Here is a 13,271-nt window from a genome sequence, read left to right as displayed (position 1 = left end):
CATTTATTCAGTCCCTCATAAGAAAAACACAATTGACACAATAAATAAAGTGCACAATCAAAATCGTTGCAGAGGGAGGGAGGGAGGGATCACACCAGCATCTCACAGTACCAGGGCTTAGAGAATAAAGCTGATTTGAGGATTGTGCTTTATTTTCAGTCTTTTTTTATGAGACCCAGTTTTTTGGTGTGACCCATTTCTCCACATAGTTATTTTTAGTGACGATCATGCATAGAGTGGGATAAAATGCAAAAGAGGCTTCCTCCTACAAATTAAAGAGCTCACCTCGTGTTCATGTCATATTAAACAGAAATACTTATTTGGCATGGTCCCTTGAGAACTAATGGCTGGGTAAGATCCGATTTAAACTATATATACATACTCATACTCGAGAGGGGAAATATTTATAAGAATTTATATGATGAAATCTTGATAAAAGTCTGATAAGAATTAAGATGAAATTCTGATGGCTTGTAGTGTAAATCAGTGGGATTTTTATAACAGTATAGCAGACTACTTACATAAAATGCATATATCACTTGTTACTCTATATTTCACAATAATGTCTTAGTAAGATGATATTTAACTGCTCGGTTTTATGATCAAAAGTCTTTAGTTTTAATCGGGGGTGGCAAAAGATAATTTTGCAATATTGCAGATATATTGCACTGCAATATATAATTGATTGAGAGACAAATAAGCCTTCCTCAAAAGCCTGATGTATAATTTGATACATAGCCTACATTTTTAACATGATTTTCCTAAAAGAAAATTAATATGATTTTATGGCAAAAAGACATTTTTAGAACCATACTAACCTTTTACTTCTTAAAAAGTATAAACCATCAATCAGAGAGAAGATGTATCAAATATGATAAAGTAGGCTTTGTAGGGTTATGGTCTGTATCCATTTTCGTTGAACTGTATCTGTGATAAAACAACACAAAGGCATCTAATCACACAAAAATAGTATTTGAAATATTTATTTGTAGTTTTATGGTATAAAAACCACATTGGATACATTGCCTGATGTTTTTGACTCCTCATCCTGGTCAACACACCATAATGGTTTAACCTGTAACCCTGATGCCCCCTTCAATATCTCAACAGCATCCTAACTATTGAAACAACTGTATACTTTCCTGATTCTAAATGATTTTAAATTACCATTCTATTAAAACAATCATTATTAAACTGGAATCCGCAAATTTGAGGTTATACCCGCAGTAACGCCGTTTGTAACAAAAGCATTTTTTTTTCATAATAAATATGACACAATAACCCGTTTTAAATAAGAGAGCGAAAGGAAAGGTAAAAATCTATAAACCATTTCCCATTCTAAAGCCACATTTTAAGTGTTTTTTTTTTTTACTTCTAATTAATCTTGGTTTACAGATAACATTTTTTAACACTATAAATGAAAGTGTTAAAATATGACAGATAGGAAACATCCCATTTTACACCCCATAAATATTACACAAACATTGTTGTAGTATGGCCTTCTAGCTTTACATTTTATCAATGTTAATACAGTTTTAATTCAAACTGCAAGATTGTTTCATTTCACTGACACCTTGGACCAAAACACATTCTGCTGATATATATATAGTGTGTGTATGTGTGTGCGCGCATGTCCGCACAGAGCAAAGATGGGAGGTGTTGCATGGACACTAGGTAAATATTCCATCATTGTGTGGACACTAGGTATAAGTGATAGTTGCACTGGAGACATTTGGAAAGTACCAATAATTACAAGCCATATACCGCCTTATTTATTCACATATTACATGATATTTCTGAGATGTTATGTAAGATGAAAAAATATAGCATTTTTGTTTAGAACTGAAAATTTATAGTGAAGGTCAGTATTGTAACTGATGGAGACAACAAGAAAACAAGGCAATGATAAAATGTAAAATGAGGCAACTTGTCTCAATGTGGCTGAGAGATTTGGCTGAGTTCCCCAACAACTGTCTATGAAACCTTTCGCCACACTGGATGTGACAATATTTTGCTGTGCGCTTCATCAGGAGAGGGTCAACTGGTAGGAAGAGGAGGGGACTTGGGATGATAAAGAAGGCGATTTAGCTGACAGACTTGAGTTTGGCCCAGGGGTTGGTGCCACGCACTTCCAAAGGAGGGTTATTATAGAAGATGTGGTTGCAAAGATCGTCCAATGGAGGCTCAGGGTCTGTGGTGGCAAACTGAGCGCCATCTTCAATCTCCTTCCTTACCTCAACATCTATCTCCTGCGAAAGGTGTCAGTGTTTAGTGAAACTGCAGAAATGTCCATGCTTCAGTATTTTCACATTCTTAAGCATAATTGAGTAAATGGGACTGGATCAGAAATTTCATACTGAAGTGCAACTGTCACCATCTCAATGATTGTGTCCTACTTCAGTGTGTCTCTGGTAAGCTCGAACAGTCTCACCTTAAGCTCCTCCACACTGGCCATGTTGTTGCTCAGCATGCGATCCTTCAGCAGTGAGATGGGGTCGCTTTTACTGCGCACCTCCTGGATCTCCTCACGTGTACGGTAACTACGGAGACAGGTGATAAGGAGAGCAAAGGTTGTCAGATATGAGCACTAGATAGATAAAAAAGCACTAGTTAGGGCTGGAACGATACGTCACTCACAAAAGACTCACAAACCCATGCTGAATGAGCAGAACTGCACTGGACAACTAGTTGTCCGCCACATCATATAATGTGAGAGCCACACTGAACTGTATAAACATGACGGATTTATTTTACTCATGGAGACGGAGAAATTATTTGTGTTCATCTGCAGATCCACCGGAACTGCAGTGGGCGCCATTTTTGATACTGTCGGGTCTGTCGCTAAATACGGTTGTGACTTCAGTTGTTCATTCATACATAAATGTATTGAAGATACTTTAATCTGGTGAATGAATGAACAAACATTTCAAGACTCACACTTTGCTGTCAATCCCAAACAGTGACTATGAATGCAGCCTTCATGGACATTTGTATTACAGATTTTATATTTTTATGTTGGTATTTTTTAAATTTGTATTATATGAGAAAATGTTTTAATAAGACATTGAAAGATTATTGGGAGAAGTTACGGTTATCATTTATTGGTAGGTTAACTAAAGGATTAATCTACTGATAAGAAAATAATTTATAGATTAATCGACTACCCACAAAAATAATCAATAGATTAATCGATCATCAAAATAATCGACCACGGCCTAAAATGAACACTTGTCAATCACCAGTTGGCCGTTAACATTTTTATGAACTCTAATAAGGCAATGTTGTTAGAACATGAACAAATGAGAACGACGCTTGGGACAAGTTGATGGCCAGTGCTGCATCGTCACAAAAGATTAAGCCATGTCCATTTAAATATTCAAGCACAAGACACGAAAGGGAAAACAAATTGCAAACATCCAAAGTGCACTCCCAGAAAGCCGCATCTCAGACAGAGCACAAATACTAAATTGAGCTCTTTTCCACGTCTTATTGTGCGTAAGGGATAGTTCACCCAAAAATGAAACTTTTGTCATCATTTACTTACGCTCAAGTTGTTCCAAACCTGTATAAATTTCTTCTTCTGAACACAAAGGAAGGTATTTGGAAGAATGTTTGTAACCAAGCAGATCTCGGCAACCACTGACTACCATAATGCGGAAAAAAATCCCATGGTAGTCCATTGCTAGCGAGATCTGATTGGTTACAAACATTCTTCCAAATACCTTCCTTTGTGTTCAGCAGAAGAAAGAAATTTATACAGGTTTGGAACAACTTGAGGGTGAGTAAATGATGACAGAATTTTCATTTTTGGAGGACAAATTCATACAAAATTATGTAAAGAAATGCCCATTTCAGAGGGTATCCCAGTAAACATAGTCAGTTGTGTCTTAAGTGAACATAAAAAGTTGAAAAACTAATTTTTAGTATACTGGATCCATGCTTTATTTAATTTCTGTACTTGAAAACTACTGTTAGACCTACCTGAAAAACCTGACAAGTTTATTTAATTCGTATCTTTGTTCTATTGTATTTATTTGTGCTATTACTTGTAATTTGATTATTTTACTGTTTACTTGTCTTTAATAATTATTTAAATTTAATTTATATGAGTTAGTCAAAATTGGAATACACAGAATTGTGAATGTCCACTGGTATCTAAAAGTTTGCCGTTATTGCAAAAACAGTTTCATGGCTTTGGTTAAGATGATAGAAGATATTACCTGACTCCTGGGTCACTCATACTGTGTCCATGGTAACGATAGGTTTGCAGCTCCATCAGAATTGGACCCTATGATTATAAATTTCAGGCTTTTTATTTTTTGCTACATAACTGTTAATATCCCAGGAGAATATTAATCTGCTTTCTGGTCCTGATACAAACATTTCATAACCAGTGGAACATTTATCGTAAAGATGCCATTGTGGAATTATCCATATCATTATTGTACATTAAATCATCAAAAATCACACTTCCTAACAGAGGTTTTTCCATCCTGACAATTTCACATCATTCTAACCAGAGCTCACCTTTCCAGATCTGCAGTGATCAGCAGCAAATTTGGTGGCTTCCCTCACACAAAGGACATCCATGCCATCCACCTACAAAATCAGAGATCAGGTAAGGAGATATTCTGACATTTAAAGTAATTTCAGTGTACTAACTGAGTTGTGACACAATTAAAAGCATGAAGGTGTCCTTCCTGCATCATACCCTCAAACCAGGGATAAAATCGCCTCTCTTGTAGTAGTCGGTGCTAGCAGACGCTCTCTCCACAGAAGTACCCATGCCGTATTTGTTATTCTCGCAAATGAAAATGCAGGGCAGCTTCCACAGAGATGCCATATTATATGTCTCAAAGATCTGACCCTGCAGAAACAAAAAAGTGCAAAAGTGTATGTGTAAACTTGCTGTACAACCACAGCCATGGACTCATTATAATTATTATAATGCACTATAAAGTTGTTCAGATGGTTATGGCCCTGTTTACAGCTGGTATTAAGATGTGTTTTGGTCTAAAACTTAGTGAGCTTGTCCACTTCCAGAGGTAGTCAAAAACACATTCGACCGGATTGCTTTCACAGTGTAGATGCTTATGTGGTTGAACAGCCACAAAAAAACACCTACTCTCCACCTACTGACCTAATGCATAAACATTATGGGAAGCACACTAGCTAGACGGGACTTAAACTTTGTCGGCTGGAGACCCAAGTTTGGTTTAAAGACAAAAGACATACCAAGCGCAATGTTCTCTCACCATTCCTGATTTCTAACGCGCACTCACAGCGTTCGGCGTGGTCTTGCGGCTGTCAAAGCAGAAACGAAAGCTGCTGCTCTCCGAAGGTTTTTCGGTCATCTCCAGTCACATTCATATGTGAAAAAATAACAAATTTACCCACCCATAGACCCTATCCTCGAAGAAATCAGGACAGAGGTGGTTTAAAGTGGACAAAAGAGACGGATTAAAACACAGACGTGTAAACGAGTATGTGTCTCCCTCGTCTACTTGTGATCCTATCGATCAAAACGCATCTTTATACCAGGTGTAAACAGGGCCTATAAGGTAAAGTGGTACAAGACAGCACAGAAGACAGATCTGTGTTGAAATGTTAGTTAGTAGCTAAATCAGTTGATAGGATTTTGCAGTGGGTAAACGCATGATTGTTTGGACCTGCACGGAAGTGACGTACCTGATTTGCAGCACCATCACCATAGAGACAGACACACAGCTCATTTTTGCCCTGGTATTTGCAGGCCAATGCTACACCTGCCCCAAGAGGCACCTGGGATACACGTATGAAATATAAATCAGGGTTATAATAGTTAACTAAAACTCTATGTACTTGATGTACTAAAAAATATTAATGATAAATATAATATCTCAATTAATCTTTTTTTAATGCCATGCCAGCTTCTATGGCTATGTTCATGGTGAGAGCCAGGCTATTTATTCTAAAAAATAAATGTTTAAGATTCATTTTTTTTCTAAAAACCTTACGACTAAATTTGGATTTAAAAACCTTTTCAAAAGTATCAACAGAATAAAAGAGGTTGCTCAAAGGGGTAGAAGTATTACAGCCCAATAAATATGTTTAATAGCCAGTGGATTCTATCTCAATGATACTAAAATAACACTGATATCAGTGCTGATTTAGTAAACTCTTCACATCAGCACTTTTCATAAAGGACTCAAATTGATTCAGTTCAAATACCTGAGCTCCCACAATTCCGTTTCCTCCATAAAAATGTTTTGTGTACATGTGCATAGACCCTCCCTTTCCTTTGGCAATACCTCCTCGACGACCTGATGGAAAAAGAGAGATACATAGACACAAATAGATATATAAACAAACAAATATAGAAGTAAAGAAAATTGAAAAAATAAGAGATGAATAGTAGAGAGATCAAAAATGTAAAAAAAATGTATTAAAAAAAAAAAATACTTCTGAAAAAAAAATATTTAGAAGTCTCTGAAATATTAAACTACATAACTCCCTTTTGTTGTTCTCACCAGTGAGCTCAGCCATGATCTCACGAACTGTGCCGCCTCTAGTGAGAGTGTACCCGTGGGCACGGTAGGCTGTGATCAGATGATCTGATAGATTAATACCTCCCTCAATACCCACTGCACATGCTTCCTGTTAGAGGACACAATGCACTTGTAAGAGTTTCTGTCTTTATTATAAACATTTGAACCAATTACAAATGACTTTTCCAACTATGTAAATAAAAACATAATATTTAACTTGACCATTTTGCATACGTCTTCTGCTAGCAAAGATGCCTGTGTTTGCAATGTGTCACCTGTCCATCATAAAGGTGACAGAAGCCCCTGATAATCTTCTGCTTGTAGAGCTGATCGGCTTTGAGCTCCATGCGTCTCATCGTCTGCATTGTGCGGTAGTACTGAAGCCCCTCCTCTCTTGTAAGCACAGCCTGTAGTGGTGGACCCTCCTCCAGCTTGTGCAAGTCACATTTCTAAAAAAACAAGTGCATTGTCATGAATTCAAATGAATTACGAAACAGTAAAATGCACAGTACAGTACCGTTTATAAGTTTAGGGTCATTACTCTAGTCTTCAGGGTCACATGACCCTTCAGAATCATTCTAATATGCTGATTTGGTGCTCAAGAAATATTTCTTATTATTAACATCAATGTTCAAAACGGTTGTGCTGCTTGATATTGAAAACTGACAAAAGTACAAAGAAAAGATTCTGGCCAACATTATTGTATTTTGTAAATATAAACAAATTTTGGTTTTAATGGCTGCGACACACTCCAAATGGACATAAGTAAAATGAAAGTGAAAAGATTATAGAATAGTTTTGAAACAGCCCACAATAAGTAGGTGAACTGGTAATAGATTAGGATATCGTGTTTGTGTATAAAATGGCATCAACCAAAGACTTTGCAATCAAATATGGGTCATGGCTCGCCACTTTTTTTTACAAATTTCATGTCAAATAACTCAAAAATCGAATTTCTCAATGCAAGGCTGCAAAGAATGTAGGTCTTTTTACCTTGCATACATTATATTGTGAGAAGATTCAGGGGATCTAGAGAAATTTCAGGCCGGCAAGGAAAACCTCCACATGGGCTCTGAAGTAATTTGAAAACTGTTGTAAATGAACACAGTCTGCCGCTGCTTCAAGAAATGCAACTTTAAACTCAAGGAGAAATCTATACATCAGTTCTATGCAGAGGTGCCGGCGAGTTCTCTTGGCCCGAGCTCATCTCAGATGATCCAAAACACAGTGGAAATTTGAGCTTTGGTCAGATGAGTCCATGTTTCAAATTGTTCTTGGGGAAAATGGACACATTTTTGGGAGTCTCAGTACCAAGTACTTTCATCAGTGACAGGTGCAAAATCAAACATTGTCATGGGATGGGGGTGCATCAGTGCAAACGGCATGGGTGACTTGCATGTGTGTGAAGGTACCATTGATGTGGAGGCATAAATTGGGATTGTAGAGACATTTAAAGGATTAGTTCACTTTAAAATGAAAATTACCCCATGATTTACTCTAAAGCCATCCTATGTGTATATGACTTAGAGTTTCTGATGAACACAATCAGAGTTATATTAATAAATATCCTGACGCATCCATGCTTTATAATGACAGTGCATGGGGCTCACAAGTTTGAAGCTCAAAAAAGTGCACCTATCCATTATAAAAGTAATCCATACGGCTCTGGGGGGTTAATACAGAAGACGGTCTGGCCGAAGCTAGATATTTTACTTTATAAAGTTTTAAATATGGATATTTTTCTTACAAAACTTGATCGATTTGCTTCAGAAGGTCTTTATTAACCTCCGGACAATGCCAGGCCTCATTCTGCAGGTCCTACAAAAGAGTTTCTTAGACCCTCTACACCATAGAGTAGATGTGCTTGGCTGACTGCCTGCAGTCCAGATCTGTCTCCTACTGAAAATGTATGGCACATCATGAAAAGGAGAATCAGAAAAAAAAAGCCATGGACTGTTGAGCAGCTGTCTTGTATCCGTTGAGATTGGGCAAAAAATACATTTGCAAAACTGCAACAATAAGTATCCTCAATGCCAAACATCTAAAAGAGTTGTAAACATGCCTCTGTCCCAACTTTTTTGGAGTGTGTTACAGCCATTCAAATCAAAATGTGTTTATATTTACAAAGTACAATTAAGTTTATCAGTGAAAACATTAGAAATCTTTTATTTTCTGGAGACGGAGATGTATATAATGACGATTTGTATTTGCACTAAAATGTAAATAAATATCTGATAAAACTCACCTTAATATCAAAGCTGGCCTGAGGGGTAAAGTCAGCATAGGTCCTGGCAGATACCACCACTCTTGCACCCTTTGAAACATAAACAACATTAAAAAAATTATAGAACATAAATTAATATATGAATGTATGTATGTATGTATGCATGCATGCATGTATGAATGTATGCATGTATGTGTGTGTGTATGTGAGAAACAGAAGATGATAACAAAAAAAAGTAGTCCACAAACAAACACACACACACACACACACATCCGACAGGAACTGAAATGTTAACAACCCTGGTCAAAAGCACTCTGTCTGAAGCAGGAAGCAAACCCAGACACAATGAAATATGCATAATAATCTGACCTTAATCACCAGTGTAATTTTACTCAACAACCATATCAACAGACCTGCAATCTAATATGAATAAATCAACACAGGGGGCCTAGATGCATCGCATCATCTGCACTAACGGTGCACATCTCATTGATTACAGGTTGTGATTTAATAAACTGACACATCAAGAGGAATTCATCCACAATTAGATGCGGGACCAACATGCGGAACACAAGTGTTATTATAGTATCATTGCAATACTATAATAGTTTTTTATTAATAGCTTGAATTAGCTTTTATTTTTATATTTTCCATTTTAATTTTATTTTTTTGATACAATTTTAGTAATTTTATTGAGGCTTTATGTCCTTTTTATTTTATTATGTTTTGTTTTTTACTAATTGTGATAGTTTTTCTTAATTTTTAAATGAAAATTAGAAAAGTTTCCTTGGCAACTAGCAGAAATAAAATTACGTTTAAAATACTTTTTTTAAAATACTTTATTTTTGAATTTCAATTAGTGTTATTATTATTATTTAGTAATAATACAATAAAGTAACAAAAAAATATTTTAATTGTTTTAGTTTTAGTTAACTTTAACTTAACCATGCTGTGTACAAAACGGTTATTTTTCTTCAGGTAATTAACTGGGACAAAGAACGAATAAAGTTTGTAGAAGTAAAATCTGTTCAGTGATCAAAAAAGAGAGTTTGAAGAAACCTCTGAAGTATGTAAGTGCTCTGGGTAAAGGGAAGGGGCATGCAACACTCCATAAGGAGGGTTAAGCGGTGTTACATGAAAAAGACGATATATAAATTTTAATATAGGGGCTGCCAGTACTCACAGCAAGCTGTGGCTCTGGTAAGGCAGTCTCTTCAGCCAGGCTGTGGGTGATCTCTGGGAAGGAATTATCAGGGCCCTGGAGGCTCCCGGCTGGTGGGGGACAATTGGACGTGAGGGGGTCTGTGCTGGTTACGTTGGAACTGCTGTTAGCTACTGCAGGGGTTAACTGTGCTGGATGGGGGGCTGGGTTAATAGGCAACTTAGCTGTAATTAGAGCAGGTGATGGAGGAACATCTATAACTGGAATAATAGGTTTTTCTCTTTCTGATTTTCTTACTGTAACAGACGGACCCAAACTTAATTCTTCTGAGATGGATGAACCACTGGTCATCCCCGGTTCTACACAACAATCTTTCTGAGCTATAGACTCTGTGGGAACGACATCAGTCGGAAATCTATCACATGATCCAGAGCCTCCTGAAGACTGGTCACTGGTGGTGTCTCCTAAAGCTTTGTATTCTACAGAAGTGTTTAGAGGTATCTGTGTTAATGGGGGAGAAACTGAAGGGCTGAGGGGTTGTGGATCTTTTAAGAGTGAAGGGGGGTCGAGATCACGGTCATGTGGAGCGGTCAAATTAGCATATTCGCCCTGGACCGCCAGGAGCTGCAGAACGGCCCGGAGAGTGGAGGACTGTAAAAAGAAGGGCACAGGTCACTCCAGAGGGTCAGACTCAGATGGTCATAAAAAGGGAACGCTTAAAGACCAAGGAGCAAGACGAGACCTTCAAGTGTCTAGAGACCACACAAAGGAGTTTACTGTACTCAACCAATAAAACTCTAATCTAAGCTAAACTACACTAGCCTACTCACAGGCCATAAAAAAATCTGTTTACGGCTACTGGTCAGATCACATTCAAAATGGTCACAAAGGCCAATGTTGATACCAATATTTTAATTCCCAATAATTAATATAAAACTGATACCTACATACAATTGAATTACTTCAACTGTTGGAACTGACAATCACTTTGGATAATTGGTCACATGGACAAATACCAGAAAGCCACAATATATCTCTAACAGGTTTCAATTGATGTCTCCTTTGTTATAAAAAAAAATTCTAAAACCAGCAGAGGAAAAATGGGTACTTTCCATTCCATGGGAGTGCTTTTAACAAAAGTGTGTGTGTGTGTGTGTGTGTGTGTGTGTGTGTGTGTGTGTGTGTGTGTGTGTGTGTGTGTGTGTGTGTGTGTGTGTGTGTGTGTGTGTGTGTGTGTGTGTGTGTGTGTGTGTGTGTGTGTGTGTGTGTGTGTGTGTGTGTGTGTCGTAAAGGTAGGATGTGAGATGTAAGTAACTAACTTGGGTAAATGGAGAATTATTCCCGGCAAACTAAAACAGCCATAATATCAGCAATAAGTAAAAAGCATGTAGCAAAAGTGTGTTTAATAAGCCAGAACCAAACAAGTGATTGGAAACTCAACGAGGAAGAGAAGGTGATCTAAAAATCATACGTGAGGAAGAAAAGATAATCTAAAGAAAAATAAAATAAGCTTTTGTAATGGAATAATTTCAGGCAAAAATAAATAAATAGATAATGATCACAATGTTTACACCAAGAATAGAAAAAGGTATGGACAAAAGAGCAGATGGACGTCATGTCATTAACCCCATTCCTAAAGCTACTCTCTTACCTCTGATACCAGTTCGGCTCCCTTTAAAGGCAGCCCACGGAACAGTAAGGAGGAGATATTGATATTGAGAGAGAGAGAGAGAGAGAGAGAGAGAGAGAGAGAGAGAGAGAGAGAGAGAGAGAGAGAGAGAGAGAGAGAGAGAGAGAGAGAGAGAGAGAGAGAGAGAGAGAGAGAGTGTGAGTGAGTGAGTGAGTGAGTGAGTGAGTGAGTGAGTGAGTGAGTGAGTGAGTGAGAGAGAGAGAGAGAGAGAGAGAGAGAGAGAGAGAGAGAGAGAGAGAGAGAGAGAGAGAGAGAGAGAGAGAGAGAGAGAGAGAGAGAGAGAGAGAGAGAGAGAGAGAGAGAGAGAAGAGAGAGAGAGAGAGAAGATGAGAGGTAAATTATTAGAAGGAAAAGGAAGGTGCCTGACTTGTTCTGCAAAATTCCATTCATTTTATTGTGCCAACAAAACAATGGCATTCATTTCATTGTATCAACAAATCGTTTATTATTAGACTAAATGTCACAATGGACTCTGTCGGAGTTTTGAACCACTCAGAGAGAGAAAATAATAAGGGGTTAAGGGAAAAAAAGAACAAAAAATTACCCCTGCCGTGAATTCCTCTGATGTTTTATTACATGTTTACAACAATGGGTTTATCAACTCAACGTACAAATGTGTGGCTCATTTGTAGTATTTTTCAGTTAAATCAGCTTTGAAAATGCAGAAGGAAGAAAAAAATTACAAAACATTAAACACCATCTACATATCAAACTCTACTATGGCAATAGAGCACAGAGGTGTATAATCTAAAGTATCTGAAGAAAATTTGTGATACTGTTTTAATATGGTTAGGAAAAATATGCCCTCTGGTATACACCAGTCTTAAATTAATAATTCATATATATGTGTAATAAGTTTTAACACTCTTGCCTAACCTAAACGACAGTGACCTAAGTGACATTAAATTATTATTATTATGGATTATAGCGTTTCTCCACTAAATGTTGCGTAAAACAGAACATCATCCATCTGGACTTCTGCCACTGCTCAGTGAAAGTGATGAAAGATAGTCTGTCTCTCTCACTGAGGTCACCATTTATAACTGACAGAATTATGGCAATAGACTACCATTTAACCATTTCTATGAACAGCATATACATACTCACATTCCAAATCTCTTTTGGTATAGTCTTTTATTACAAGTTTGTAGAAAGGCAGCTTGTTGACTAACCAGTTTAGACGTTACCATCCCTGAGCAGCTAGCCAGCTAGCCAAGCTCAATCACTATGAAAAAGAATTGTGATATCTGACTATATTTACATCTATAATACAAATAAATGCTACCCTGATTTACGTTAAATAAACAGCACCAACATGCGCATTTAACAGCAGTGTGTCTCTAGTAGGGTGTCAGCCGGGCCTTGTGTACCCTGCAAGGTCAACATGGTATGACTGCGCTTCGATAGCCGTCAAAACAGCCGTGAATTTGCCTTTACAAATCATAGCGGCAATATTATGATTTAAGGGATAAAATACTTACGTTCCTGCTGGCGCTGCCCCTCAGAACGTTAGAAATAATGGTTAGCATCTTTCGCATAATATTAACTCACAGCTAACCAGAAAAAGATCTCCTTCAGTCCTCCTCTCAACAGAAACCAGCCCAACCAGCGACCGAGGTTTACACCGCTGCAGATTCGCTGCACGTTCATTTGAAAATACTGCCCCCT

General features: G+C 37.4%; 1 protein-coding gene across 1 annotated transcript; it reads right to left on the bottom strand.

The window, feature by feature from the left end:
* Positions 1 to 967: 967 nt before the first annotated feature.
* Positions 968 to 13,271, bottom strand: pdha1a (pyruvate dehydrogenase E1 subunit alpha 1a). The gene is made up of 11 exons (XM_079815524.1): positions 13,085 to 13,271; positions 8,773 to 8,841; positions 6,803 to 6,976; positions 6,510 to 6,636; positions 6,211 to 6,302; positions 5,689 to 5,781; positions 4,712 to 4,867; positions 4,528 to 4,599; positions 4,221 to 4,288; positions 2,432 to 2,540; positions 968 to 2,249 (listed from the first exon to the last, which is right to left on the bottom strand). Exons 1-11 carry the CDS (start codon positions 13,139 to 13,141, stop codon positions 2,085 to 2,087), a joined length of 1,182 nt encoding a protein of 393 aa, XP_079671650.1. The 5' UTR covers positions 13,142 to 13,271; the 3' UTR covers positions 968 to 2,084.

Source organism: Gobio gobio (assembly GCF_949357685.1).
Source record: "Gobio gobio genome assembly, chromosome: 4".
Taxonomy (NCBI): Eukaryota; Metazoa; Chordata; class Actinopteri; order Cypriniformes; family Gobionidae; genus Gobio; species Gobio gobio.
The sequence above is the reverse complement of the archived record's forward strand: the minus strand, read 5'-3'. Positions and strand labels throughout refer to the sequence as shown.